At 45.4% G+C, this 27,391-nt stretch overlaps 2 protein-coding genes across 15 annotated transcripts in view; one reads left to right on the top strand and one right to left on the bottom strand.

Moving 5' to 3' along the window:
- The window catches only part of LOC147027939 (uncharacterized), a 32,327-nt gene extending 28,631 nt beyond the window's left edge, over positions 1-3,696 (top strand). For 6 of the 11 annotated variants that reach the window (XM_085877801.1, XM_085877793.1, XM_085877795.1 and 3 more), the window contains 3 exons: positions 1,980-2,039; positions 2,509-2,636; positions 2,852-3,696. In XM_085877801.1, the coding sequence (XP_085733927.1) occupies positions 1,980-2,039; positions 2,509-2,636; positions 2,852-2,982 (319 nt within the window). In that variant the 3' untranslated portion in view covers positions 2,983-3,696. Of the gene's footprint in view, positions 1-1,034; positions 1,134-1,979; positions 2,040-2,508; positions 2,637-2,851 lie in introns of those variants that run through there. The other 5 variants (XR_015057336.1, XR_015057335.1, XM_085877800.1 and 2 more) reach the window with 4 other exon arrangements.
- Positions 3,697-15,122: 11,426 nt separating this feature from the next.
- The window catches only part of MFSD6 (major facilitator superfamily domain containing 6), a 36,912-nt gene continuing 24,643 nt past the window's right edge, over positions 15,123-27,391 (bottom strand). For all 4 annotated transcript variants that reach the window (XM_085877783.1, XM_085877787.1, XM_085877786.1 and 1 more), the window contains 5 exons: positions 27,214-27,311; positions 22,253-22,414; positions 16,686-16,784; positions 16,317-16,573; positions 15,123-16,040 (listed from right to left, as the gene is read on the bottom strand). In XM_085877783.1, the coding sequence (XP_085733909.1) occupies positions 15,972-16,040; positions 16,317-16,573; positions 16,686-16,784; positions 22,253-22,414; positions 27,214-27,311 (685 nt within the window). In that variant the 3' untranslated portion in view covers positions 15,123-15,971. The remainder of the gene's footprint in view (positions 16,041-16,316; positions 16,574-16,685; positions 16,785-22,252; positions 22,415-27,213; positions 27,312-27,391) is intronic.

The raw sequence follows: 27,391 nt of genomic DNA, 5'->3' as shown, positions 1-27,391 counted from the left end.
AGCACGCCATTAACCAACCGACACCTCTCCACAACGCTACAACACTCACCATAATCACTACATCGCCTCCCAAAAATCCCCACAACAATCTACGCCTGGTCTCTTCACCACAAATTCCGCAACCATGACCAACCACTTGAATCTCATCACCACAAACGCTTCAACAACTTTACCGCAGATGCCACAGCGTTTTCCCCCACCTCACTATAACCGCTGCAACTGCCATCAGCTCCCTGGATGCTCACAACAGTCATTGGAGATACTCAGGAATGGAGGACGTGGCTGGTGCCAATGAGCCAGAACACTTCGGCGTGATGCTTGAAGTGCGAATGTGTGCTGGGATTCATTTTGGCAATGACTGTGTAGCTCTGGCGCTCTGCTAACAGCATTCAGGTGGAGTCCAGCGCACTTTCGTGGCCGGAGAGCACTCCTGAAAACCGGCACCCCATAGAAATTATGGAGCTCCGTTGCATGACCGAGCCTGAGAGCGACTGAGGCCATTTTTGACTCGACTCTGGGGAGGTGGGGCTGTTTCTTGGGGTGGTGTCTACACACCAATGGGGATGCGTGGAAACGCCTACAGGGTCTCTTGATCCGAATTCTGGCTCCTCCTTCACCCTGGGCTCCATAAAGAGAGAGCAAATCAGGGTCTTTCATCTTTTGGGTCCAGAGTCTCTTTACCGAGCCAAGCATCGTCAACCAGTCTTGCAGAATGAGAGCCAAGTTGAGAGGGCAGTGCGAGAACCAGCCAGGTGAGCAGCACTGAGCTGTTGCCGGGTCATTACTGGGTCATCGGTGCTCTGCTCCTACGGCGTTTCACAACCGTCATTCACAACACATTTGCACACTCTCTTACTTGCCCCGTTAAGTTAGCTCTCGCACAACTTTCTCTCCAATCTGTTGTCATGCATCACTGAACAAGCATTCCGATTCGCACCTATTCACACTTCCTCTTCTGCATCACATTTTGCACCTCTCACCCACGCACCATAGACCCACCGTTTTCTTCCCTCCTCCCCCCCTCCCCTCCTAAGCAATTGGGTTGATTATGCCCATTGACCGTACCAGGAACAACAACATCGCTTATACTTCCACTGCTTCTCTTCTTTCTAGACAATCTCCAATTTCCTCAGGTGTGTGCCGATCCACGTTAATATAAGTTAAGGTTGTAGAAGTTCTTTATATCGGGTTAATTCTGCTCGGTGTGTTTCTTTTTTTATAAATAACTAGGTGAATGCACCCGGTGTTGCCTAGGTTCTTTTTGAATGAATTTAATCTTCTGTACATAGTTCTGACACGAGCCCAGTATCAGTTATTTATTGGGCCACGGCAGTCATAGCCTAAGGGGTTTGGTGAGGGGGATGTGATTAAGTGGATGGACTTTTACAACCATCTCCATATCACAGACAGCTATACCAGACGAACCGGTAACTTTGTGCGGCTGCCGCACTTGCAAAACCAAGCCATGCAAATGCAAGATATATCAGGAGTGGACATGCATGCTGGTGTTTTTTTGGTTCTTGTTTTTTATAAGAGCAAAACAGAATGATGCAATTTTTCTTGAAATATTACTGTGATGAAAGAAGTTGATGTGTGTATCATATTGTCTGTAATTTAATTTGAGGAAGGTTACAGTGATTGACGTACTGTATTTTGTTGGCGCCTTCTCTGGGTTCCGCTACTTCAGCACGGCCTTGAAGAAAAAAATGCCTTCCACGATGGGCTGGCAGGGGAAAATATCGCTCATACAACTGATAAAGTGGTGGGGAAAATCTCTTGTCTGGTGCATGCATACAACGCGTTGGTTTGAGAGTCGAGGACAGTGGGGGTGGGCAGGATGAAAGTTAACATTTCTTGGAATACCGAGCAAGCTGTTCCATGTATGTACATCCAATGTCATGTTGTCTTGGGAAGAGATTTGTTGAAAACTGACGTTTGTTTCTTATGAATGCTCCCCTCCCCCCCCCCCCCCCCCCAAGTTTATATGAAGTAAAGGATTCTGAAAGCTTTGAATGGGAAAGCATCTCTTCCCAGTTTTGGTAAGCAGGATTACCTATGATCATCGGTGGTGACAATGCATCTGGTGACCTTGAAATGTACACTTTAAAAGAAATAAAAGATTGCAATTTGAATTAATAACTTTTTCCATCACTTTCTCCTCCCCCAAAATTAATGTCGTTTTCCTTGTTTTGTACTTGTTCCCAATAAAATCTGCTTTTAAGGGAAATCCACATATTATGTACAATTTAGGCTTACTTGACCATTTTGAACTCTTCCCTCCCCCTTCCTTTTAAACTTTTTAAATTCCCAACTCCTCTCCTCCCACCCCCCCTCCCTCCCATTCTTCCCACACAAACAATTTCTTCCTGCTCGTTAATTTCCTCGATTTACTCTTATTTACATCTTTCCAAAAGTACAAGAAATTATTAAGCCAGATTGTTTTTCTTTAATTGTACATTTTCAAGAGCTTTTTGTTTATTTATTTCTCCTCGCTGTCCTTGTCCTTAGCGGTGTGCCTCCTGTCATCTTGCAAAACAAGTTTTATCACCTGAAGGACTATCATGTACCGACGTGGAGGTTCAAAACGTTTTTGGGTGAGAATGGTATGCTTCCTCATGAAGTGTTTGGAAAGCAAGGTACTGCTCAGTCATGACACCGTGCAATTGTCATCAAAATCCCTTTCATGAATACAGATGCATGTCAGTTTAGAGCTTCAATTTTCGTCAAACTCCAGTTTTTAAACCTTGTACTGAAGTACTTGTGACTCGTCATCCTCGAATTACATTCTGTATGCACTCGTTTGCCGTTAGTTGTGCTCTTCTGATTCTCGCCCCCAACCATTTGCCTTCAGAGTCCGTCGAGTTATTGCACGACAGAATTTTACCGAAATGGGAGGAACAAAGAAGGCGTGTGTTGTCATCAAATAAACGCGATGGTGATTGCTCGTTTGACTCAAAAGTGTGCTCATCCAAGCGCGTGTGAGGACCCCGGCACGGGGAGCTTTGCAGCTCGCCTCTGAGGTGACGTCGCTGGCCTGTTTATATTGGTCTGATCGACCGAGCACAACAGTGCCGAGTGCGATGGCCAAGCCAGCCAGGATTGCTCGGTTCACGTAATGAGCAGCTAAACGTCAACGTCACACTTGCCATTATGATGCTTCCCTCGATTTCTCGGTTTTTGAGTCTCGAGGTTTTTAGTGTGAGGGTTGCCAAGTCATACTTGTTGATTATCTTTCTTTGTCAAGGCATGCTCGGCCAAGTTGGCACTGAATTAGCGTTTTTGTTTTGTTTTTCCTTGAAGGGAAGTCCCCCATCGTTAAAATGTATCATCCAATCGGAAAAGGCACTACAAGTAGTGTGGGAGAGATGAACCTTTGCATAATGGTGGAATTCCAGTTTGTCATATCTTATTACTTATTGAGCCCCTGTTGGAAAGCCAGATAACCTCGGTCGACCGAGGTTTTGTTCCCGGGTCTTGGTCACAGCCTTGCACACAACCATCGCCTAATTGACACTTTTTTCCCCTCTCATTATTCTGTTGAGATGCTGCTAGAACATTATGATGAATGGTTTGTTCTGTTATTTCCTTTTCAATTTGTTTAATGATGCTCACTTGTGGATATTAAAAAGCTTTCGTGTTTTCAGGAATGTGGAAATTTACTTCATTCATTGCAATAAAGTTTTATAGTATTGCTTTCATCTTGTACCATCAAAAAGGTTTGCTTGACAAAAATTGCTCGCAATTGTTTTATCTGCACACACCCCCCGCCCACCCCCCCAAACTTTGATTCTTCCTCTTTTCGACATTCGTTTCATCGTCCCACTTCTTCACTTGTGTCGCACCTGGCTGCTGGTTGCATCACTTCTGGTGGCGCAGCTTTTTCACCGAGGTAAGAGGTAGTGGTGGCCTCTGCGTGGACACTCCACAAATTTTCACGTCCTTGTTATTTGATTTGCCTGTGATCCAGCTTCAGGAGACTGGAGACTAAATGGGATTGCAGGTTTCGTTGGTTGAGGTATCGTCGGACATATCACCATTTCAACAAAGTTCAATCTGTACCTTTAATTTGTTACTGAGAATAGGAAGAGCAGTCTCATTTTGTTGTTTATATCAGTGGGTGCAAAAACAGCTTAGTCTTTTGTGAACTTACTTCACATACACGCACATTCATAATACAGCATCAAAAACCTTTCTGCCTTCACAAGATTTGAGATGACTCACAATGGACTCTCATTTTATCAGATGGATTTGTTCTTCACCATTTGTAATGACAAGGCTGAAGATAACAATGGTTCACGAGCAGTATTTGACGATGTAGATTGTTTCAGAAGTCAAGGATTAGACAATGTGATTTTTTGACCAAGTTATAAAAATGATCAACATGATGTGGTACGAGTGACAGGTTATTCGCTGCAAAATGGCGAAAACCCGGTTTCGTTCAACTTTCAAAATTTGACCTTTGCATAATCTTTAAAGGTCTCAAAACAATGTTGTGGACATCAAAATAAAACAGGATACGTGCTATAGCTTATTGGAGTTAGTTCGTCAAAGGTCGAAAACCCGGTTCAATTCCCACAACTTTGAAAATTTGACCTTTGAACTGCAAAGGTCAAGGATTATGACCTTTGCTGAAAAACTTCCTCTGGAACATTCCAGGAACAATATAACATCATATAGGCTCCATGGCATTTTGCACTCCTCAGATTATCCATACTTTGATGAAATCAGCGTAAAAACAAACTTGAAGGGGGTGCCATGGGCAAGGTGTTCGAGACAGAGCAAAATGGTTTCAAGACTTAAAGTGGGGAATGACCAAGATTATGCATAAAAAAATATTGTCATCGAGCTGTCAAGGTTTGGGCGGTCGTCTGATTTTTTATGTCAAAATGTGCAATTTTCTAAGTTTGTGACATTGTGACGAAAATGAAAAATCGAGCTCCGTGGGGCTATGCAGGTGCCATTGGGCTAACCAAATACCGAAACCCCTGCCAGATTCGACAAACCCCCTCAGAGAAGATGTAACTTGAAACCGCCTACCCCCTAAAAACACGTTTTTTTGGGCGTGGCTCTACCCATAATGGGCACATCATGCCCATTCTCAGGAACACACAACAAGATCATGATATAAACCTCCCACCCAAATTTTATCAGGATCAGATCAAAACCCACGGAGCTATGCTGCTGCGACGGACAGACGGGCAGGCCTTACTGACTAGTGAACCAATAATACCATTCCTTTCACACTGTAAAGGTACATCGGGCTGCCGAGGCAGTTTCATTGGCAAGGAGTACAGTCCTGGACGGGTCGGTACTCCGATGCAGGTTACCCCAAATGGTTAATAACCCAATACCCTCGTACTCATTTCACTGACCAAAGGAGGATGACAGGTTGAGTCAACCCCACCTGGTGTTAATTCAACAGGAAAAAGGGGCTCAAACTCAGGACCCTTTGGTCCCAAGCCAGCCACCTTTTTTTTTTCGTATACCTTGTCGAGACTCATGTGAGAGCTAACACACAACGCACATCATGGAGGACATGAGACAAGAGAGGAGGGAGTGGGAAGGACAAAACAGTGGGGAACAGACATTAGGAGATCTGTGGAAGGGAGAGGGATGGGACAGGGAACATGGGGAATAGAAGATGGACATTAGAGGGACTTTCAGGAAGGAAAGCAGGGAATTTGAAGGTGGGGTTGGGTGGATTATCGGGGGTAGAAAAGATCAAGGATTTGGATGGGGGATGATAAGTGGTGGTGAACAGCTGTTTTGAAGGCCTGGAGGGAAGAATGGGAATGAATAGAGTGAGGGAGTTTATTCTAAAGGTGGGAAAAAGAGGAATGAAAGAGTGAAGGTGAGCAGTGATTCGTGATTTTGGAAGTTTTACAAGGAGGGGGTTGTTGGCAGACCTTGAGCGCCCTGCAGAAATGTGGTGGGGACACATCACAGAGAGAGCAGGGGGGAGGCGAGGCTGGAGAGGAGACGGAAGAAGACAAAGACCACCGACCAACCTGCGGTGATTGAGTGAGAGGCCCAAAGACTCAGCCTCATTGCGGGAGATGCTGATGATCCGAAATGCCTTGGTTTCTACAGCGTGAAGCCGAGAAAGGTGGGAGGCAGGAGCACCAGCCCAGAGGGGAGAGCAGTACTCCATCAGGCTGTCGACGAAAGCTTTGTAAGTGGTCAGGAGCTCAGGTGGGCCGAGGAAGGACTTTGCACGACGGAGGATTCCCAGTCGGCGACTGGCTTTGGAGGCGAGGTTTGAAATGTGGCTTTCCCAGGAAAGGTCATGGCAGATAGTGAGACCCAGAAGCTTGAAAGAAAGGACTTCTTCCAGAGGATTGTTGAGAAAGTGGATGGGGGGATTTTCTAAACGGTCCTTTCGAAGAGACATCGTGAGAGTGTGAGATTTGTCCGGATTGAAAGACATGTTCCACGTGTTGAACCAGTTTTTGATTTTATCCAGATCTGCAGTGAGCGAAGAAGCTGCTGCTTGCCGGTCTGAGGGATGACCGATGGTACGGCAGAGGGTGGAGTCATCAGCAAACAGATATAGAGGATTTTCCAGAGTCGGAGAGATCATTGATGAAAACCAGAAAAAGAACAGGGCCCAGAACGCTACCTTGAGGAACTCCAGCCTGGACAGGAAGAGGGGATGAAAGAACTCCATTTAGGGCCACACAGTGACTGCGACAAGAGAGGAAGTCTGAGAGCCATGAGTGGAGATGACCTTGGATACCATAGGAAGAGAGTTTGGTGAGTAGGGCAGGGTGCCAGACTGTGTCAAAAGCACGTGATATGTCCAGGGATACGGCTCGGATTTCCTGTCTGGCATTGAGGACCTCCATCCATTGTTGGGAGAGCAGAAGCAGAATATCCAGGGTAGTGTGATCTAGTCTGCAACCAAATTGATGATCAGAAATCAAGCCATTGGAGAAGAGGAAGAATTTAATGTCTGAAGCGATCATGGATTCCCTAACCTTGCTGATGATTGGGAGAAGGCTGATTGGTCTGAAGTTGCAGGGATCTGTTTTTGCAACTTTTTTGTGCAGGGCAGTGATGTTTGCTGATTTACAAGCAGATGGCAGATGACCTTGAGCAAATGCGAGGGTGAATAGAACAGAGAGAGGGTGAGAAACAGCAGAAGAGCAGGCTTTGAGAACACGTGGCTGATTCCGTCTGGAACGGTTGCAGAATTTGAGTCGAGGTTTGACAGCAAGCTCTCCACCTTGTCAGGAGAAAAGGACACAGAGTCCAGTTGGGTGCGACTGGGTGAGGTGGGTAGAGAAAGCGATGGGTTTCGGACACAAGATTTAGCTGCAAACACCGAGTTTAGGCATTCAGGTTTTTTACGTGCGGTATCAGCAGTGCGGCCATTTGAGGTAAGGGAGGGGATGGAGGGGGAACATACACCAGAAACAGATTTGATTCGATGCCACCAGGATTTTGAGGAGGGAGAGAGGTTTGAGAGTTCAGACTTGAGATGAGAACGATGTTGTTTTCTGGCTCTCCTGAGGGTAGATACACACTTGTTGCAAGCTTTATGGAAGGAACTGAGATTGCCCTCAGTTGGGTTTGCTTTCAATGAGGCAAAGGCAAGTTGTTTCAGGACAACTGCCTCGCCACAAGCTTCAGTGAACCAAGGGCGGAAGGAAGGGTAGGACAACTGAACACGAGAGGGGATAAATCTGTGCATGAGGGAGAGCAAGTTTCTTTGAAAGAATTCCCAGGATGAGTTGATGTTGGAGAAAGTAGTGATAGGAGACCAGTCTGTAAGTTTGATGGCTGCTCGGAGACCCTGCCAGTCGGCTTGAGTGAAATGCCAGACTCGATGGCGGTGAGGTGGTTCTCTGATAATAGCCAGAGAGATGTCCACTTTGACAAGGACATGGTCAGAAGAACCGATTGGAGAAGAGGAAGAGCAGCAGATATTGTCAGGGAAGTTTATCAAAATCAGATCCAGAAGAGATGGAGTACCATTGGTTGAGATCCGGGTAGGGAAGTTGACCGATTGAGTCGGTCCCAATGAGTCGCAGAAAGCTTTTGCTGAGGTGCCATGACAGGTGAGAGATGTACCTACACCAAGCCAACTGGCATGATGACAATTGAAGTCACCACATAAGAGGAAGAGAGAGTTTGGATGAGAAGATAGAAGTTGGTCCATGTGTTCGGATAGTGAGGTGGAGATGGAGTCATCACTAAGGTGGACGGTACATTACACATATAAACATGAAGTTAGAGTGGAGGGGAAGCCGTAGCTTGAGGTATTCCTGGGGGAGTGAGGGCAGTGCATGGAGAGTGAGGAATAGAGTCTTTGATGAAGAGAGCAACTCCTCCACCAGGGCGAGGCTCAGGTCTGTCAAACGGGAGGAGGGAGTAACCAGGGAGAGATACTTGGGAGTCAGACACGTCTTGGGGGAGGAAAGTTTCTGTTTGGCAGATTATGTCTGGTTTGTCAGTGGCAACCTGTATGGAAAGATCTGAAAGGTTTGAGTGAAGGCCCTGGATATTTGAGGTCCACACTTTTAATGAAGAGGGAAGGGAGGAGGCTTCGGGTGCAGGGGGTGGGGGGGGAGGATAGCACAAGGGACGAGGGGGTAGGTAAAGACGGTTGTTGAAAGAGTGTGGGGGATTGCAGAATAGCGAGTGGAGGGGGCCGGATGAGGAGGAGAAAAGGCTCTGTGGTGCTGGGGGAGAGGGGGGACAAGAGAGGGGGAAGAAGGCAGTTGAGGATTTGAGGAGGTGGAGTGAAGAAGAGGTGAGAGGGCAGTGGAAGGAGGCAGCTTTGTGGATGAGAGGGGGAGCAACTTTGAGAAGGATGAGTGAGGGGATGAATGGAGGGAGAAAGGTGAGGGGGGAGTTTTTGAGAGAGGTGAGAGGGAGGCTTGGAGGGAGAAGAGTGGGATGGTTGCTTTGAGAGTGAGGGGTGAGAGGAGCGAGTTGGCACTGAAGTTGGAAAAAAAGAATGGTTGATGGAAAGCGAACATTCATCACAAACTGGGGTTTTAAAAAGTTTTAGGTTAGAGATGCGATTAAACACATTTCTTGATGGATGCAATAAAGGCGAATTCAGAGAATGGAGAGAAGAAACGCTGTAACAGTTGGATTTTTTCGGCAAGGAGTTTGACTCCATCTACACCTCACTCTCCGAAAACATGGACCATCTTCTATCTTCTCATCCAAACTCTCTCTTCCTCTTATGTGGCGACTTCAATTGTCATCACGCCAGTTGGCTAGGTGTGGGTACCTCTCTCACCTGCCATGGGACATCAGCAAAAGCTTTCTGTGACTCATTGGGACTGACTCAATCGGTCAACTTCCTGACCCGGATCTCAACAAATGGTACTCCATCTCTTCTGGATCTGATTTTGACAAATTTCCCTGACAATATCTGCTGCTCTTCCTTCGCTCCAATTGGTTCTTCTGACCACGTCCTTGTTAAAGTGGACATCTCTCTGGCTGTTATCAGAGAACCACCTCACCGCCGTCGAGTCTGGCATTTCACTCAAGCCGACTGGCAGGGTCTCCGAGCAGCCATCAAACTTACAGACTGGTCTCCTATCACTACTTTCTCAAACATCAACTCATCCTGGGAATTCTTTCAAAGAAACTTGCTCTCCCTCATGCACAGATTTATCCCCTCTCGTGTTCAGTTGTCTTACCCTTCCTCCCGCCCTTGGTTTACTGAAGCTTGTGGCGAGGCAGTTGTCCTGAAACAACTTGCCTTTGCCTCATGGAAAGCAAACCCAACTGAGGGCAATCTCAGTTCTTTCCACAAAGCTCGGAACAAGTGTGTATCTACCCTCAGGAGAGCCAGAAAACAACATCTTTCTCATCTCAAGTCTGAACTCTCAAACCTCTCTCCCTCCTCAAAATCCTGGTGGCGTTTAATCAAATCTGTTTCTGGTGTATGTTCCCCCTCCATCCCCTCCCTTACCTCAAATGGCCGCACTGCTGATTCCACACGTGATAAAGCTGAATGTCTAAACTCGGTGTTTGCAGCTAAATCTTGTGTCCCAAACCCATCACTATCTCTACCCACTTTACCCAGTCGCACCAAACTGTCCCTGGACTCTGTATCCTTTTCTCCTGACAAGGTGGAGAGCTTGCTTTCAAACCTCGAGTCAGATTCTGCAACCGGTCCAGACGGCATCAGCCCACGTGTCCTCAAAGCCTGCTCTTCTGCTCTTGCTCACCCTCTCTCTGTTCTATTCACCCTCTCATTTTCCCAAGGTCATCTGCCATCTGCTTGGAAATCTGCTAACATCACTGCCCTGCATAAAAAGGTGCAAAAACAGATCCCTGTAACTACAGACCAATCAGCCTTCTCCCAATCATCAGCAAGGTTATGGAATCCATCATCGCTTCAGACATGAAATCCTTCCTCTTCTCCAATGGCTTGATTTCCAATCATCAATTTGGTTTCAGACCAGGTCACTCTACCCTGGATATGCTGCTACTGCTCTCCCATCAATGGATGGAGGTCCTCAATGCCAGACAGGAAATCCGAGCCGTATCCCTGGACATATCACGTGCTTTTGACACAGTCTGGCACCCTGCCCTACTCACCAAACTCTCTTCCCATGGTATTCAAGGCCATCTCCACTCATGGCTCGCAGACTTCCTCTCCTGTCGCAGTCAACGTGTGGCCCTAAATGGAGTTCTTTCATCCCCTCTTCCTGTGCAGGCTGGAGTTCCTCAAGGTAGCGTTCTGGGCCCTGTTCTTTTTCTGGTTTTCATCAATGATCTCTCGGACTCTCTGGAAAATCCTCTATTTCTCTTTGCCGATGACTCCACCCTCTGCCGTACCATCTGTCATCCCTCAGACCGGCAAGCAGCAGCTTCTTCGCTCACTGCAGATCTGGATAAAATCACAAACTGGTCCAACATGTGGAACATGTCTTTCAATCCAGACAAATCTCACACTCTCACGATGTCTCTTCGAAAGGACCGTTTACAAAACCCCCCCATCCACTTTCTCAACAATCCTCTGGAAGAAGTCTTTTCTTTCAAGCTTCTGGGTCTCACTATCTGCCATGACCTTTCCTGGGAAAGTCACATTTCCAACCTTGCCTCAAAAGCCAGTCGCCGACTGGGAATCCTCCGTCGTGCAAAGTCCTTCCTCGGCCCTCTTGAGCTCCTGACCACTTACAAAGCTTTTGTCCGTAGCCTGATGGAGTACTGCTCTCCCCTCTGGGCTGGTGCTCCTGCCTCCCACCTTTCTCGACTTCACGCTGTCGAAACCAGGGCTTTTAAGATCATTGGCATCTCCCGCAATGAAGCTGAGTCTTTGGGCCTCTCACTCAATCACCGCAGGTTAGTCGGTGGTCTTTCTGTCTTCTACCGACTCCTCTCCAGCCTTGCCCCCTGCTCTCTCTGCGATTTGTCCCAACCACATTTCCACAGGGCGCTCAAGGTCCGCCAACAACCCCCTTCTGGTAAAACTACCAAAATCACGAATCACTGCTCATCTTCACTCTTTCATTCCTCTTTTTCCCGCCTTTGGAATAAACTTCCTCACTCTATTCTTTCCCATTCTTCCCTCCAGGCTTTCAAAACAGCTGTTCACCACCACCTCTTATCTTCCCCCATCCAAATCCTCGATCTTTTCTACCCCCGATAATCCACCCAAGCCCACTTCCTTCAATTCTCCTGCTTTCCTTCCTGAAAGTCCCTGTAATGTCCATCTTCTCCTCGCCATGTTCCCCGTCCCATCCCCATCCCTCTCCCTTCCACAGTTCACCTGTGTCTGTTCCCCAATGTTTTGTCCCTTCCACTCCCGCCCCTCTTGTCTCATGCCTCCTTGCTGTGAGTTGTGTGTTCGCTCTCATACGAGCCTCGACCAAGGTATACAAAAAAAAAAAAAAAGGAATGAAGGAAAGGTCGAATTGAGAGCAGTCTGTTTAAATCGTAGTGCATTATGATACAGTAAAGAGTACCACAAGTGTGAAAGAGGAAGATGAAGCATTATAAGAGATCGTTTTTATTATTATTATTAATGTTTGAGAGAGTTTTCAACAGATTTGGTCATGTAAGTGTTGTAGAAAAAAAATCGAGGAAAGAGAACGAGGAGAAGAAGAAGAAGAATCGAGAGGAAGGAGAAAGATCGCGGTTTTTTTGGTTTTTATTTTTGATTTAAGATAAGAAATAGAGTGATTAATTGGGAAGTATGGGGGACGTTGAGAAAGTGAGGAAGATCGAAATTGAAGGTAATGGGGAGAAAAAAAAACAAAACACGATCGTACCGTTACTGGGTTAGGCCTCAAGCCTCAAGGGTAGGCCTCAAGCGTACGGTATAACAAAGTCGACCAAATAGCACGATTTTTGAAACAAAACCGAACTCGGAACACACAGTAACATGTAAATGAGAGAATAAACAGTTAAAACGGGACAGATAACGACAGGAAACTTAACTTTGAGATTGTCAGCAGAGAGCCCCAGAGACCAGTTGACGTTCCAAACCCGGAACCGGAAGTCAACACCAGGCTTGAACCATTTGTTATAACTGGGATTTATTGATGGTGTTGAATTGGGGACGTTTCGTTCATGATGTGCATCACACTTGATTGTGTGGTGGTTGGAATGGCCGCTCTGAGTCTGTGAGATCGGCGGTTCAAACCCTGGCCGAATCAGACACCAAAAGTTTTTTTTTTTAGTTATGTGCTGCTTCTTTGCTTGCCCTCAAGCATTTAAAAGGATCACAGATAACCCTTCTCGGTTACCATCCATGAGGAGGAAGACATTTCTCCGAAGGAAATGCCCCACTGAGTGAGAAAGACTGCTCCATTGTTGTGACGTTGCTGAGACCCAGTGCCCTGAGAGGTGACCACTTCCCCACGCTCAGTGGCTGTGCTTATCTTGTCTAATAGTTGTGTGTTGTCTGTTTGTCCACATGTGAGATGTGTGGCAACTCCACTACGAGTCTTACATCCTATTGATAAAAAGGATTGTGTTCAGAACCATGACAAATTAATATGGAGGCTTCTGGTGTTGGTTTCTCTGTCAACCTCACCTGGTGTTAATTCAGCAGCCAACGGGGCTCATACTCAGGACTCTCGGATCCTAAACCAGCAGTATGACTTGGCCTGGGTTTTAACCAACGACCTACCAGATTCAAAGCGGATGCTTGACCATTCTGCCATCACATCTCGTGTGCAAACTAGAGTTGCTAAATATCGCATTTTGAGCAAAGCAGAATGAAAAATTGGGAATTTTGCTCTGGTGGGTTGAGGGAACCTTTTGTGGGGTACTGTGATTTATTCACCAGCTTGTGTGTGACCTTTTACATCACAAAATTGATGTTAACCGGAGTTCACAGAGATCAAGTATTTATAAAAGGAACATTCTGAGTAACAGTAACAAAAGGTAGCTAAAAGCAGTGCAAAGGTGTTGGATTGGCAGTTCCTCCTTTCACTTCATCAAAGCTAAATTTTCCTGACCAGATCCATCGTGTCTTTCTGTATTTTAGTCCATGTGTTGGTTTTGGTCCAATTTTCCTTTTTAAACCGCACGTTTTATGCGTTATTGTCAAATTAGTGTCCATATAACTCAGGCCTAATCTTCAGTTTGTCGGCATGCAAATTCTGTCCCTGCTTTGTCACCACTTGCCTCGTTCCCCCTTTACCCCCATACCTCAACCTCTCCCCTCGAGACCCCACCCGCCACCAACTCAAGGCTTCCGCCTCTCACCTTCCTCCTCGTGAGAAGGCCAAATGCCTCAATTCTGTTTCCTTCCAAATGCTGTCCCCCGACCTCTCAATCTCTGTACCCATCATACCTAACTGCTCCTCGACTGTATTTTGCACCTGAGAAGGTGGAGATGTTTCTGGCAACCTTCAACTGATTCTACAACTGGACCACACAGCATCAGCTCACACGTCTTTAAAAACCTGCTCTGCTTTTGCACATCTGCTTTCTACTCGGTTCTCTTTCATGTTTGATTATGAGCCAACATCACTGTATTACATAAACACGGTGCGAAAACCGATACCCTGAACTGCAGACCTATCGGCTTACTTCTAATCTTCAGCTCGGTTATGAAATGAAATCCTTCCTCTTCTCTAATGGCCTCATTTCAGATCACCAATCTGGATTTCAGATCACCAGCAATGGATGGAGGCCCTCAATGTCAGAAATAATATGAAGGCCATCACTCGAGATTTCAATACAGTCCGGCATCCTGTCTTGCTCTCCAATCTCCCTCTGGCATCCAAGGCCAACTCCACTAATGGCTTACTAACTTGCTTCGCTCATAACCAATGCATGGCTCTCAACAGGATCTTTTAATCTCCCCTCCATGTCGATGCTGCAGTGCCCCAAGGCCCAATTCCTCATGGTCAACAAAAATCCTCTATTTGCTGATGACCACCCTCTGCTATGACATTCCTCATCCTTCAGATGAGCAGACAGCAGTCTCTTTCCTCTCTTTAGACCTTCCCAAGCTGGTCAAATACTTGGAATATGCCTTTCAATCCTGATATCTCACAATCCCACTATCTCTTTCCAAAAGGACCGTTTGGCCAACCTTTGCTTCCAAAGCCAGTCTCAGACTAAGCATCCTCTGTTATACACAGACCTTCTTTGGCACACCTGAACTCGTGTCCATCAAGAAGGCCAACCACTGTTGCTTGATAGAGTTCTGCTCTCCCACTTGGGCTGGCACCCTTGCATCACACCTTGCTTAGCTTAACACCATGGAAACCAAGGCCTTCAATATCATTAGAATGAAGCTGAGTCTATGGGCCTATCACCTTCACATTGCAGATCGGGTCTTTGGTCTCTGTCTTCCATAATCTCCATGCACCTTCTGTGCTGTCTCCACCCCCTCCCCTCCCCCAGCTTTGATTTATTAAAATTTCCCACCACCTCATTCACATTTCCAAGGGATATGTTCACTGCAAGGTGAACAAGTCAGCTTCATATTATGGAAACGATCAAGATAGGAAGCATTAGTACACCCACCATCTTTTTCATGATGAATCTAGTTAGTAAGAAGTCATTGAGACATTTTGGGATTGTGTGCAAATGTCAAAAAAAAACAAAAAACATAAGACTTAAGCATCTGGTATGTGGATGCGCAGTCGTGCGAGAGCCCCGGATGCAATGCAGGATAACACAACAGGTGGACTTTTGTCATTCGGAGCATCTTTTCACACACAACTAATGAAATTTTTTCCATCCTCTATCGTCAACTTGTACCAGGAGCCATTTTGTAAATACAAACATGTAAACCAAGAGGATAAATTCACTCCAGAATAATGCTGCTTCAATCAAAGCAAGGTGTCCATCGGTTGGAAAATACAAACGAGCGTTTCCTTGCAAAGACAAAATTATTGCCAAACGCACAACTTCATCCTGACATGAGGTACAAAATGGAAAACGGACACATGAGAGCTGATTATTCCTTTAAAAAAAAATAATAATAAATCTAAAAAAAAAAGACAAACCGGTTTATTTATTTAACAGCTAGATTTTAACCCTTTATCTCCTGACATGACTTTAATATCCCATCCGTGATAAATTACGACAGAAAAACCTGCTTATTAAAGACTCGCTTCAAAACCACCTATTCGGACTTTTCAGTCAACGTCGATGGTCAACACAAGTAATTTGCAACAGATTACAAACCACTGCATTCCAAGAATATCAACACCTCGTTCGTGATGAGAAACGACGGATTCCAACCTCTTGTACGTCTTGTTGCTAAATAAAGGGGGTAAGGCGATAAACAAGTCTTCATACCAAACAAACCTTTCTGTTATTTATTAAACACCATCATGTTGACATACCATCCTCTGAGGCAGACTTTTTGATATGGTTTTTGCTTTATTTTGCCAGGTATTATTCCACAGTGAGCTTCATCCTCTTTTCCACCTTCTGCCAGTATTCATGATCCTCGTGGCTGATAGAGTAGCGCTGCCACCCTCACGGTCCAAATGGCCATCACTCGAGCCTTCGACACCGCTGTCCGAAGATCATTCCCCGGCAGGTTGGCCTTCAAGCTGGGTGCTGGGAGGCGATATGCTCGAGTTGGCCGTGGGTGCCTGTGTGAACCACAGAAGCACACGGTTCTCTGGCACCGATAAAGCAACGTAAACCAGATATTTGAAACCTCTGATTTTCCATCCAGGAAACTAGTTATTTCTCCATAAATACTAATACCGAATTGATTTGCTTGACCGTGATAAAGTATTTTTTATGGTACAAATTAAATCTTTATACATTCAAAGAACTTAGTTCTGTAAGCACATTTCAAGCAATTCGGCCAAGAGGTTTTAGTTTTAATCTGACAACACATGAAGTGTACGGAAGTGGAATACCGCAGTCTCTGCGTTCAGCTCGTCGTGCTGGCGCAACACTCTGCGAAGGTGCAAGAAAACCGAAGTAAAGGAAACCCAGACTGAGGAACTGCTCTGCCATGCTGGCTGTGATGGGTCATTATGCTCCAACTGCTGTAAATCTTGGGGGACGTGCAACGGGCGGCGTTCGCGCACTCCTCCTTCGTGCCTCACCACCGTCTGGATGGTCGCAATGGGAGCACCCGGTGGGTCTGGCTGTGCCACAAGGGTTTCCCCACCTGCAGATTTCAAGTTGTCGATACCCAAGTTGGTGTCGACTCCAGGCGATTGCCCAAAAAGAGAGATAAAACTTCTGACCAATTCATCTGTAGAAAAACGTGTTCATCTTACCTGTTGCTTTCTCAGGGCCTAACAAGCACTGGATTCCAACGAAGATCAGCAGGGTTCCCAGGGAGATTAGGCCGATTGCTTGAAAGGCCACCACAGCAGCTGCAAGTAGAGGTTCATCTTGCAAATTTATTGTAAGGAAAAAAAAAAAAACATCCTTCAAAAAAGTGATCAATTCATCTGTATGAGTACCAATCATACCCTATTAAAGTTTATTCATAATGAATAAAAGTAACTCACAATCACAAGGTACTAGTAAAGGCCATTTAGTCCATCGTGACTGCACTGCAATCACCATTAACCCAGGTGACTTGGCCAAGCTTTGTGAATTTTGGAAAGAGGAAGGGGCCATGGGTGAGGCTTCAGTGATAATCATCACATCAAGAGGACTTCATCATGAGATTGATCCAATCTCCAGTCTTTCAATCCACTCAATCATCAGGTTGATGTATAATGGAATAAAGACCCTGGCCAAAAGCACATCGGTCTCAGCCATAATTCCTCCCTGCAACCCCAAATGTAACGCCACATAAATGTTAACTTCAAAGCAGGAAGCCATTTGGCCCATCAAGCTTACACTATTAATTCAGTCAAATAGTTTATGAAGTTAAATTCACTCGAGGAAGGGGTGAAGTTGAGAACAGTGGGGGCAAGACATCACCAGGGTGCTTTGTACACGCATATATAATGGCAAAAAGATACATTACCAGGTATAGGCATGCACAATCATCCTTGACCATGTTGTGGAACATCAGCCAAGGCCTTTGTGTGAATGAGATGAAAAAGGACTCCACTGAAAGTTCCAGTAAACACAAAGTTCAGGATAAAATATTTTAGCACTCATCTTAGATGTTGTCCATTGTACTGCAGCAGCAGCAATTGTACCACACCGCTGACATGCCACATGTGATTGAGAATAGAGATTGTGCAAGCTCACTTTTCTTGAGCTTGACATAAGAAAAGCTTTCAAACAAATCGAGCCCAAGCTCGTGTTTCTTCCTGGTAAATATTTTCCTGGGAATTCCTGGAAAATTAATTCTGGATTCCTGCTTTTTCCCGTTTATTTTTGGCTCAGGCTCAGAAAATTTGGCCTTGAACCATCTCCAGTGGTGAGTGTAGATGTGAATGTGCAGTGTGATCTGTGCACCTGCTTTCCCAACACGAAGGAAAGACACATCAACTTGTATTTTGTTGTATTCAAAGCCATCCCACAACGAAGTTGACTAAATATGAAATGTGTGCAATGGTCAAATAGGTGGTAACATGATGTTACATGTTTCATACAAAGGTACATGATGATTGGATGGGAAAAAGTTCGAAACAGTAAAGGTACATTCAATGTGCACCTGGTGTTGGCTGTTAGGGTTAGGATGGTGGGCTTGGAATCCCAGGGTCACGAGTTCAAATCCTGCTCTCCGTTGAATTAATACCAGGTGGGGTTGACTCAGCCTGTCATCCTTCCAAGGTTGGCAAAATCAGTACCAGCTTGCTGGGATGATTGAGCCATTAGAGTATCCTGTGTCGGAGTGGTGACCCGTCCAGGATTGTGCCCAATATCCCAGGAGACTACTTTGGCAGCACCGACGCTCTGCACAGAGTATGGTCCCAATGGATTTGGATGGAAAGTACACTGCCGCCATTCCAAATAAATAAACAACAAATCCTCCAGCGTTGGATATCGCTGGGGCACCTTCAGTGCTCTGTGATGCCGCCGTGCAGCACATTGAGATGGAATTGGGAGGGAGCGGTATACAATAATTAAAACAAAACAAAAATATTTAAATGGTAAAATTATTGATTTCTTAATCAATGAGTTAATAGCATACTAAAAACACCGCTGTTTCATCGGAATCTGTAAAGTTTTTGAAAATTAAGTCATCGAAAAATGAATAATTATTAGATTAATTGATCAATCAATAAATCAAAATGCCCTTTCGAGCCAAATCACTTGGTCACTCTCATGTCCAAATATCAGCTTCCTAACTTAAAAGATGGCTGAGATATTGTTGTGGGCCGGGGGTCGGTGGCGAGGAATGGCCACCGGGTGGAGCAGTAGAGCAGTCTGCCACTGAACACCCGGAATTTAGGTCGTGACTCTCAGACAACTCCGAAGGTCACGGGTCACTTAAGGACCGTGAGCGCCAATTCTCTAATGGCGTGGGGTCGGGTTCATAGCCAAATTTCAATATACCTAAGTACCAACGTTGTCAATTACCAGGGAAGTGACACCCTCAACGGACTCTGTCGAACCGGGTCGCTTTAGTGACCTCGGTCCGGTGTAACCGAGCGGAATTACCAAAGTCCGTCAGACCCAATAACAACTGACGGCACTGACGGCCTCACTATTTCTCAAGCCCGCACCGTGCTGGGTCAATGGAAGAAAACACGGGCAACAAACTGGAACATTTAACAATTGGGGGTTTATTTATAATGGGAGCAATAATCAGGAAGGGAGACACAGAGCAGAGTTACAACCGAATAAAATGCAATGTATAATGAAAAGAAAACACTTAAAGAATTCCACCAGACTGGTGCAACACACACACACACACACACACACACACACACACACACACACACACACACACACACACACACACACACACACACACACACACACACACACACACACACACACACACACACACACACAAGAAATGGACCCCGTGGGTCTTTATTCGGCCCCTCAGCCCAGGAGGGAAAGGCGAGCTGGGGACCAGGGTCCTATCGGTACCTGGCTGCCTCGTGCGGTTCGGCCCGCGACTGCATGTGTGGGACCCGTGGTCCGTGGGAGCTTGTATGGCGAGCAGCCGAGACTCCAGACTCGGCGACGAGGATACGGCGCCCAACGTGGGGCGAAACTGGAGCAATGGCGATGAGCCCAGACAAGAACCCTTCTCACTCGACCGACCGCGTGACTACCAAGACCAAGACTGCCTGAACCACGACCAAGACCGCTTGAACCACGACCAAGCCACACAGACCGACTGCTCACCAGCCGACTTATTCCTGGGCGCTCTGGCTTCTCATTGGCTGGGGTGCACGTGCAATGCTCGCCCTTGGCTCATTGGGCAGAGGAAACACTCCATGCCTTTTTTTGGAGTGGGGCTCCGATCTGAGGCGATGGAAGCCCTGCCCACATCTGTGCTCGGCACGCATGCGCGTGAGGTAGGCCGATGGTGGCAGGAGCGAAGCAGGGATTTAAGATGTAAAAAAACTGACCATAAAAGAAACCCGCAGCACACACATGAAATTAACCCATTAGATAGAAAGACGGGACCCTCACTATAAACACATACTTATCAAAATAACTAAGCTTAGGGACTGCTGCCTGTTTGTGTGTAAATGGCTTCCAAATCCGTAACAATATCACCCAAAAAAACCAAATGAAAAAAAAAAAAATCACTCATCGAGTGACACTTGGCAAAACAGAACAAAGTCGAACGGCACTCAGAAAAGCACATACCTCCGCCAGGCTGAACAGTTTACGTTTTGTATCCCACTGATGGGCTGGATATGAACCAAAATCTAATCCGCTTGTTCTTGTCATCTATTGTCTATTCAACTCATCCACCTTGTTTTGTCATTACTCATCCACAACTTTTTGACATGCAATGATATATACATAGTTTTTGTCCCTATCAATTTTAGAAATTATGCCTTTGTTGACCTTAAACACAATTGGTGGTTGAGTTAATTGACCTGATTTTCAAATCCTGTTCAAATTTCAAGTCAATCAGATTAAAATTGAGGATTTTAGAAAATTTGGCCCAATTTGACCTTTTGACCTAAGTTTACCTCAAAAATAATAGGTGGTTGAATTCATTGACCTGATATGCAAATCCTGTTCAAATTTCAAATCAATCGGATGAAAATTTACAATTGTAGAAATTTGGCCTCTGTTGATGTTTTGGCCTATGTTGACCTCAAACGAAAATCTAATCCACTTGGTCTTTTATATTAAAAAAAAAATAACAAGAGGTTGTATTCAGTGACCTGAAATAGAAATCCTCTTCAAATTTCAAGTCAATCGGATAAAAATAAAGGATTTTAGAAATAACACCTTAGTTGTTGACCTTTTGATCTCAAAAGCAATAGGCTTCTTATGACAAACTCTACCATGTGGTGAAGTATCGTGAAGATCGGTTTAAAATTGTGACCTGTAGGTGATAATGACATAGAATAACAAAACCAACTGACCAATATACTTGAAAAAAATGACCTTACTGACAATGGCTTACTGACTTCCTCTACAGTACTTTCATAGCAAACCTGTGGCTCTCAACGGTATTTTCAAGTATTCAAGAACCCTTTCATCTCCTCTCCCTGTCAAGGCTAGAGTGCCCTAAAGCAGAATTCTGGGCCCAGTCCTATTTCTCATCTTCATCAATGATCTCTATGACTGAAAAATCCTCCATCTATTCGCTGATAGGCTCCAGCCTGTTGACACTCTTCAGACCTTGAAAAAAAAAATCACAAGCTGGTCAAACACTTTCAATCCTAGCAAATGTCACACTCTCACTGTCTCTCCGAAAGGACTGTCTGGCAAATGCCCCCCACCCCCCTAATCCACTTATTTAACAATCCTCTTGAGGAAGTTGTCATTCAAACTCCTGGGTCTCACTATCAGCCATGATCTTTCTTGGGCAAACCACATTTCAAAGCTGGTCTCCAAAGCCAACCACTGACTGGGCATCCTTAATCGTACAAAGTCCTTCCTTGGCATATCTGAACTCCAATCCATCTACAAGACCTTCATCCACAGCTTGAAGGAGCGCTGCTCTCCCCTCGAAGCTGGTTCCCCTGCCTCATATCTTGCTCAGATTCACTTAATGGAAACCAAGGTGTTCAAGATCATTGGAATCTCCCACAATGAGGCAGAGTCTATGGGCCTATCACTTTACATTGCAGACAGGTTGGTGGTCTCTCTGTCTTCTACCACCTCCTTTCTGGTCTTGCACCCTCTGCTCTTTCTGTGCTTTGTCCACTAGCCCTCAGGTTTCTGCAGAACTCACACAGTCCACCATCAATACCCTTCTGGTGAAACTACCAAAATCCAGGATCACTGCTCACCTCCACTCATTTGTTCTTCTTTGTTCCCACCTGTGGAATAAACTTACACATCCTCTTCCATCTCATTTCTCCCTACCTGTCTTCAAGATCCTGTTCACCACAATATCAGATTGTCCCCAATCCAAAACCATGATCTTTTCTACCCTCGTTAACACTACACAAATCCCTCCTCCTTCCCATTTTCCAGTTTCCATCTTTGGAGTTTCCTTCTGTATCCACCTTGTCCACCCCATGCATGCATGTTTTGCATCCTGTTTTTGTCTGTTACTTCCTGATCAAGTGGAAAGCTCTTCCACAAGCCAACAAAAACAAACAAACAAAGTGAAATTATTTTAGGGGCTGAGCACCACCCAAGGCCAAGAAAGTGCATTAAAGTTCATCAATAAAACTCCAACGGTTTTGTCAACCAAAGAAATTAATGAAGAAGCATATAATCTGTGGCAATAGCTAAGGTAAAAAGGCCAGTAGCACAGTGGGGCATGGGGGTACAAACTCACAGAATGCATGAACGAATAATCCACCAATCACAGCACCACAACCTCGGCCTAAGCCAAGGTGAAGACCCTGGAGGATTCCCTGAGCTGATGTGCGCAGTGGGGGTGGCACAGCTGCAGTCAGATACGAGATACATGAGGCCCAAATTGCAGCATGCGTCATGCCTGGGAGGGTGGGGGGTGAGGGGGAGCAGGTGTGCAAGAGGAAAGGGTGAGGAATAATATCGTTCGTTAGTACAATCACACCCCATCTCAGATTTATAATAATCCAAAATTAGTTTGTTTGTTCATAATTATCCAAGTTTTATGTTACTGCTTACCAAAGAGACAAACCAACGATGAGACAGCAAACTAATCGCACAGAAAGCCTCACTTTTCTAACCTGTGCAATCTTGGAATGGCCATTGTACATGCCAGCACAACAATTAACAGCGAAGGCTTCTTTAAAAAATAGAAATCAAATATTTGCAGACTTTATCCAACCTCTCATAATAAATAAATAAATAATGTTGATCTTGATGGTACCTTCTCATCTGCCACCCGAATGGAGAAAATCAACCTCTTTGGTTGATCGTTGACCTCTTTGGTGTAAAGCCTGACTGCTCTGGACACTGGTGCTCAAGCAGATGGTGGCGAACCCTATCAAGAATTATCCGAGCAAAGACCTTGCCCGGCACTGAGAGCAGCGTCACCCCTCGGTAGTTGTTGCAGTCTTGGCGATCACCCTTCCCTTTCCAGAGAGGGACAACAAGGCCCCTCTTCCAGTAAGTTGGGATGATGCCTGTGTTCCAGGCAGAGCACAAAACTGCATGCAACGACACGAGTGCAGCATTTCCACCAGCCTTGAGAAGTTCGGCATGGATGCCACAGATCCCTGGAGCTTTGCCCTGTTTCAACTGGTTCACCGCAGCCCGTGTTTCCACAAGCGAAGGTGGACCACAGTTGATTTGAGGGTCAGCAACAGGGATTGTAACACCCTTGACGTCTAACTCGACAGCTGGGGGATCAGCCTGGTACAACCGCTCAAAGTAACCGGCCCAGCGGGCCTTCACTTCAGACTCCTCTGTCAAGAGCCTACCACTCTCTGCTCGGACTGCAGTGCTCCGAGGGATGGGCTTGGATGAACGTAATGCGCGAATTCCCCTGTAAGCGGGACGAGAATCACCTGTCCACAGGTGATGCTCTACCCCCTCACAGATTCCTCGCACATAGGCCTCCTTGTCCACCCTCAGTGCACGTACAGTTTTACGCCTCAGCTCCCTGAACAGCTCAGCTCTGCCATTCAGCCTGGCCCTGCGACTCTGGTCAATGGTATCCAGTGTCCCTCGAGAGACAAAATTCTTCTTTGCCCTGCGGTGAGCTCCAAGGCATCCACCGGCAACATCAAGGACGGTGGTCTTGAAGGCGCTCCACAACTCTTCAGGACCCCCCAAAGCACCCAGACCCCCCAAGTATCCACTCAGCCTGTTCGCAAACTCCTCAGCTACTCTCTCATCCCTGAGCTTGGCAACATCCAGCCTAGGCTGGGATGGTACCATTCTCCAGGATTTAAGGTGCAGCTTTAGAGTTGCTACAACAAGCCTGTGGTCAGTATTGAGGAACTGAGCACTCCGGTAGACCCTGCAGTTCTGGATCATCCTCCAACGACCGTCAATGAGGATATGGTCAATCTCCTTTGCCACACCGCCAGCGTTGGAATACCAAGTCCAGCGATGAGCTCGTGGGCGCTGAAACCATGAACCAGCCACCCTAAGTCCATGACTTCTTGCAAAGTCAAGGAACTTAGTGCTATTCTGGTTCATAGTTCCTGACCCATGGGGACCAACACACACCTCATAACCATCCCTATCAGTTCCAGTCGATGCATTGAAATCCCCCAAGACTAGAAGTGTATCTCGTCTGGAGCACTGATCAACCACAGACTCGAGTGCACATTTCCGGGCACATTTGAAAAATATCACTTTAAAACGTCCATGACGTCACAACCGTCAGTCCGATTGATGTAAAATTTGGTGTGTGACCTCCTTGAGGGCAGTCCAATAAAATGGAATGATAAAGACTGAAAAATTAAAAAGTTGAAAAATGACATCATCTTTTGACGTCATTTTGACGCCCTTCCGGTGACGTCACGCCCAATCGGGGACTACCATTCTGAAAGCTCTTCGTTCACTGAACGTTTTAACGTTGGTTTCATGTCAATAGCTCTATTAGATCTGAAGTTATGCCTACAAGTATATTTTGACCTTGTGTGTGACCTTGACCTTGACTACAGAGTTAATTGGCAAAACCTGTACATCAATAAACAGATATTTTGGTACTGATCCTAATACCTGGATTTGGGAGACTTTCCTTTATAAATTACATAGATATTTGAATGTAATATATCAGGACATTTTAGCCACAATTGAAAAACGTCATGTTCAAACGTCAATGACCTCATAACGGTCAGTCCGATCGACGTCAAATTTGGTGTGTGACGTCCTTCAGGTAAGTTCTACAAAACGGATCAAAACTGATGTGGTCGAAAATTGAAAATTTACGTCATCTTGTGACGTCATTTTGACGCACTTCCGATGACGTCACGTCAAATCCGACACGAGGCACCCGAAAGGTATTTCGTCATGCAACAATATGGCGGTGGTTGCATGTCAATAGCTCTATTATGAAGGAAGTTATGCTCAAAAGTGTGTTTTTGACCTTTTCATGACCTTGACCTTGACCTTTGACCCGATCGCTCCCAAAATCTAATCAAATCGTCCTTGGATAATCGCGAATCATCCCACCAAATTTCATGCAATTCGGTTTAATACTTTCTGAGTTATGCGAATAACAAACAAACACACATATTCACAAATAAATAAATACACAGCGACCAAAACATAACCTTTCGCAGAATTCGAAGGTAAAAAGTAGCGGAGGCGAAGGTATGCGCTCTACCGAGTGCCCATTCTAGTTTGTACCTGGCATGAGAGTGTGCGGAAAAGAACAGGGAACATTTTGGTGTTGGTTTCATGCAAATCGGTTTTGATTTGTTACCTTCGCATTCTGCGAAAGGTTATGTATTGGTCGCTGTGTATTTATTTATTTGTGAATATATGTGTGTGTGTGTGTGTGTGTGTGTGTGTGTGTGTGTGTGTGTGTGTGTGTGTGTGTGTGTGTGTGTGTGTGTGTGTGTGTGTGTGTGTGTGTGTGTGTGTGTTTGTTATTCGCATAACTCAGAAAGTATTAAACCAAATTGCTTGAAATTTGGTGGGATGATGGGTTATTATCCAAGGAACATTGATTAGATTTTGGGAGCGATCGGGTCAAAGGTCAAGATCAAGGTCACGGAAAGGTCAAATTCGTATTTTACCATAGCGCGGTCAATTTTGATCTAATTGGCATGCAACCGATGCCAAAATGTTCAGAATTCATTGCCCAATCTTGTGATGGGCGACATGACACAATTACATCATTACCCTTGTTAGCGGTTGGGAGTCAAAGGTCAGTGGGGTCACGACCTTTCAAAATATGCGGTTTTTGTCATAACACGGTCAAATCAAAACCGATTTGCATGAAACCAACACCAAAATGGTCACTGTTCTGTTCCCCCCACTCTCATGCCAAGAACAAAAAAGTAGCGGAGGCGAAGGTATGCGCTCTACCGAGTGCCCATTCTAGTTTGACCATGTTATGACAAAAACCGCATATTTTGAAAGGTCGTGACCCCACTGACCTTTGACCCCCAACCGCTAACAAGGGTAATGACGTAATTGTGTCATGTCGCCCATCACAAGATTGGGCAATGAATTCTGAACATTTTGGCATCGGTTGGATGCCAATTAGATCAAAATCGACCGCGCTATGGTAAAAATACGAATTTGACCTTTCCGTGACCTTGACCTTTGACCCGATCGCTCCCAAAATCTAATCAAATGTTCTTTGGATAATAACCCATCATCCCACCAAATTTCAAGCGATTTGGTTTCATACTTTCTGAGTTATGCGAATAACAAACAAACAAACACACACACACACACACACACACACACACACACACACACACATTCACAAATAAATAAATAAATAAATACACAGCGACCAATACATAACCTTTCGCAGAATGCGAAGGTAATGAAACATCTTACTTTGGTAACAATAAAGAGAAGAAGTAAAACGCTGGCAAGAAACATACAACTTGATCTGGGTATCGGTGATGACTCACCTGCCCTTCCTAAAAGATGCTGTGGGGGGTTTTAACGTCCAACTAATGCGAGCAGACAGGACACCACTCGAGGGGGGGTGGAAAAAACACCCAGCTGAGATGGCTCAATGGCAAGTGCACTTACTTCTACACAATCCTTTCAGATGTTTCATAATACATTTAAAAAGTACAAACACCCTCTCCCTGTTTCGTAATATGTTTAAATGTTCCTCTTTTCTCACATTTGTGGAACTGTCTTCCACAGGTGGTTCAATCCCACTCTTCCTTCCATATCTCCAAGTAGGCACTGGATCATCATGCAATGTCAACCCCACACCCACCCCCCTTGAGAATTTCTACTTTCAGTGTGTCTCTTTCTCTTTCCCCTTCTGGTCACTCAATGCCTTACTTGTTTTGTCCTATTGTTGCCCCACTGTCAGTACATCGTTTGCTTATTTTTACTCATCTGTCACCTCTGCTTCCACAAGCCTAGATGTGTTACCCACAAAGTCTCACCAAGCCTAGTCTCACCCACAAAGCTCCAATGGTTGGGAAGCTCCAACACCACTCAATATTCTTGTTGATTCATTCATACTTAAGTATCACCAAGACTGCCCGCCAAATGACATCAAAGCAGCTTGTGGTCAGTTTCCCCTCCCACCCCATAGTTCCTTCTTTCAGTATCTTTGAAAATAAGGTAAAGGTTAATTTTTGCTTTTGTTGTGATAAAGCCTTGAGAATCAAAACACAGAATGATGATATAGCAGCTACCTGCACTCACCTTGCAGAATTTCCAATGGCAGCACATACCAAGGCTCAATCAGGTAGGAAATGTAGAGAAAGCGGATGGCATTGCAGCCAAGTCCCAAGTAAAGTACCCTTTGGAACAGCAATGTTCAAATGCTCGGTTAAAAGCCTGCACTGTATGGAGAGCTACAATTGTTCATTTTGTGAGTAAT

The sequence above is a fragment of the Eptatretus burgeri genome, chromosome 4, assembly GCF_056783735.1.
Source record: "Eptatretus burgeri isolate ZD-2024b chromosome 4, Ebu_testis_v1, whole genome shotgun sequence".
Classification (NCBI taxonomy): Eukaryota; Metazoa; Chordata; class Myxini; order Myxiniformes; family Myxinidae; genus Eptatretus; species Eptatretus burgeri.
This window is presented reverse-complemented; position numbering and strand designations above follow the sequence as displayed.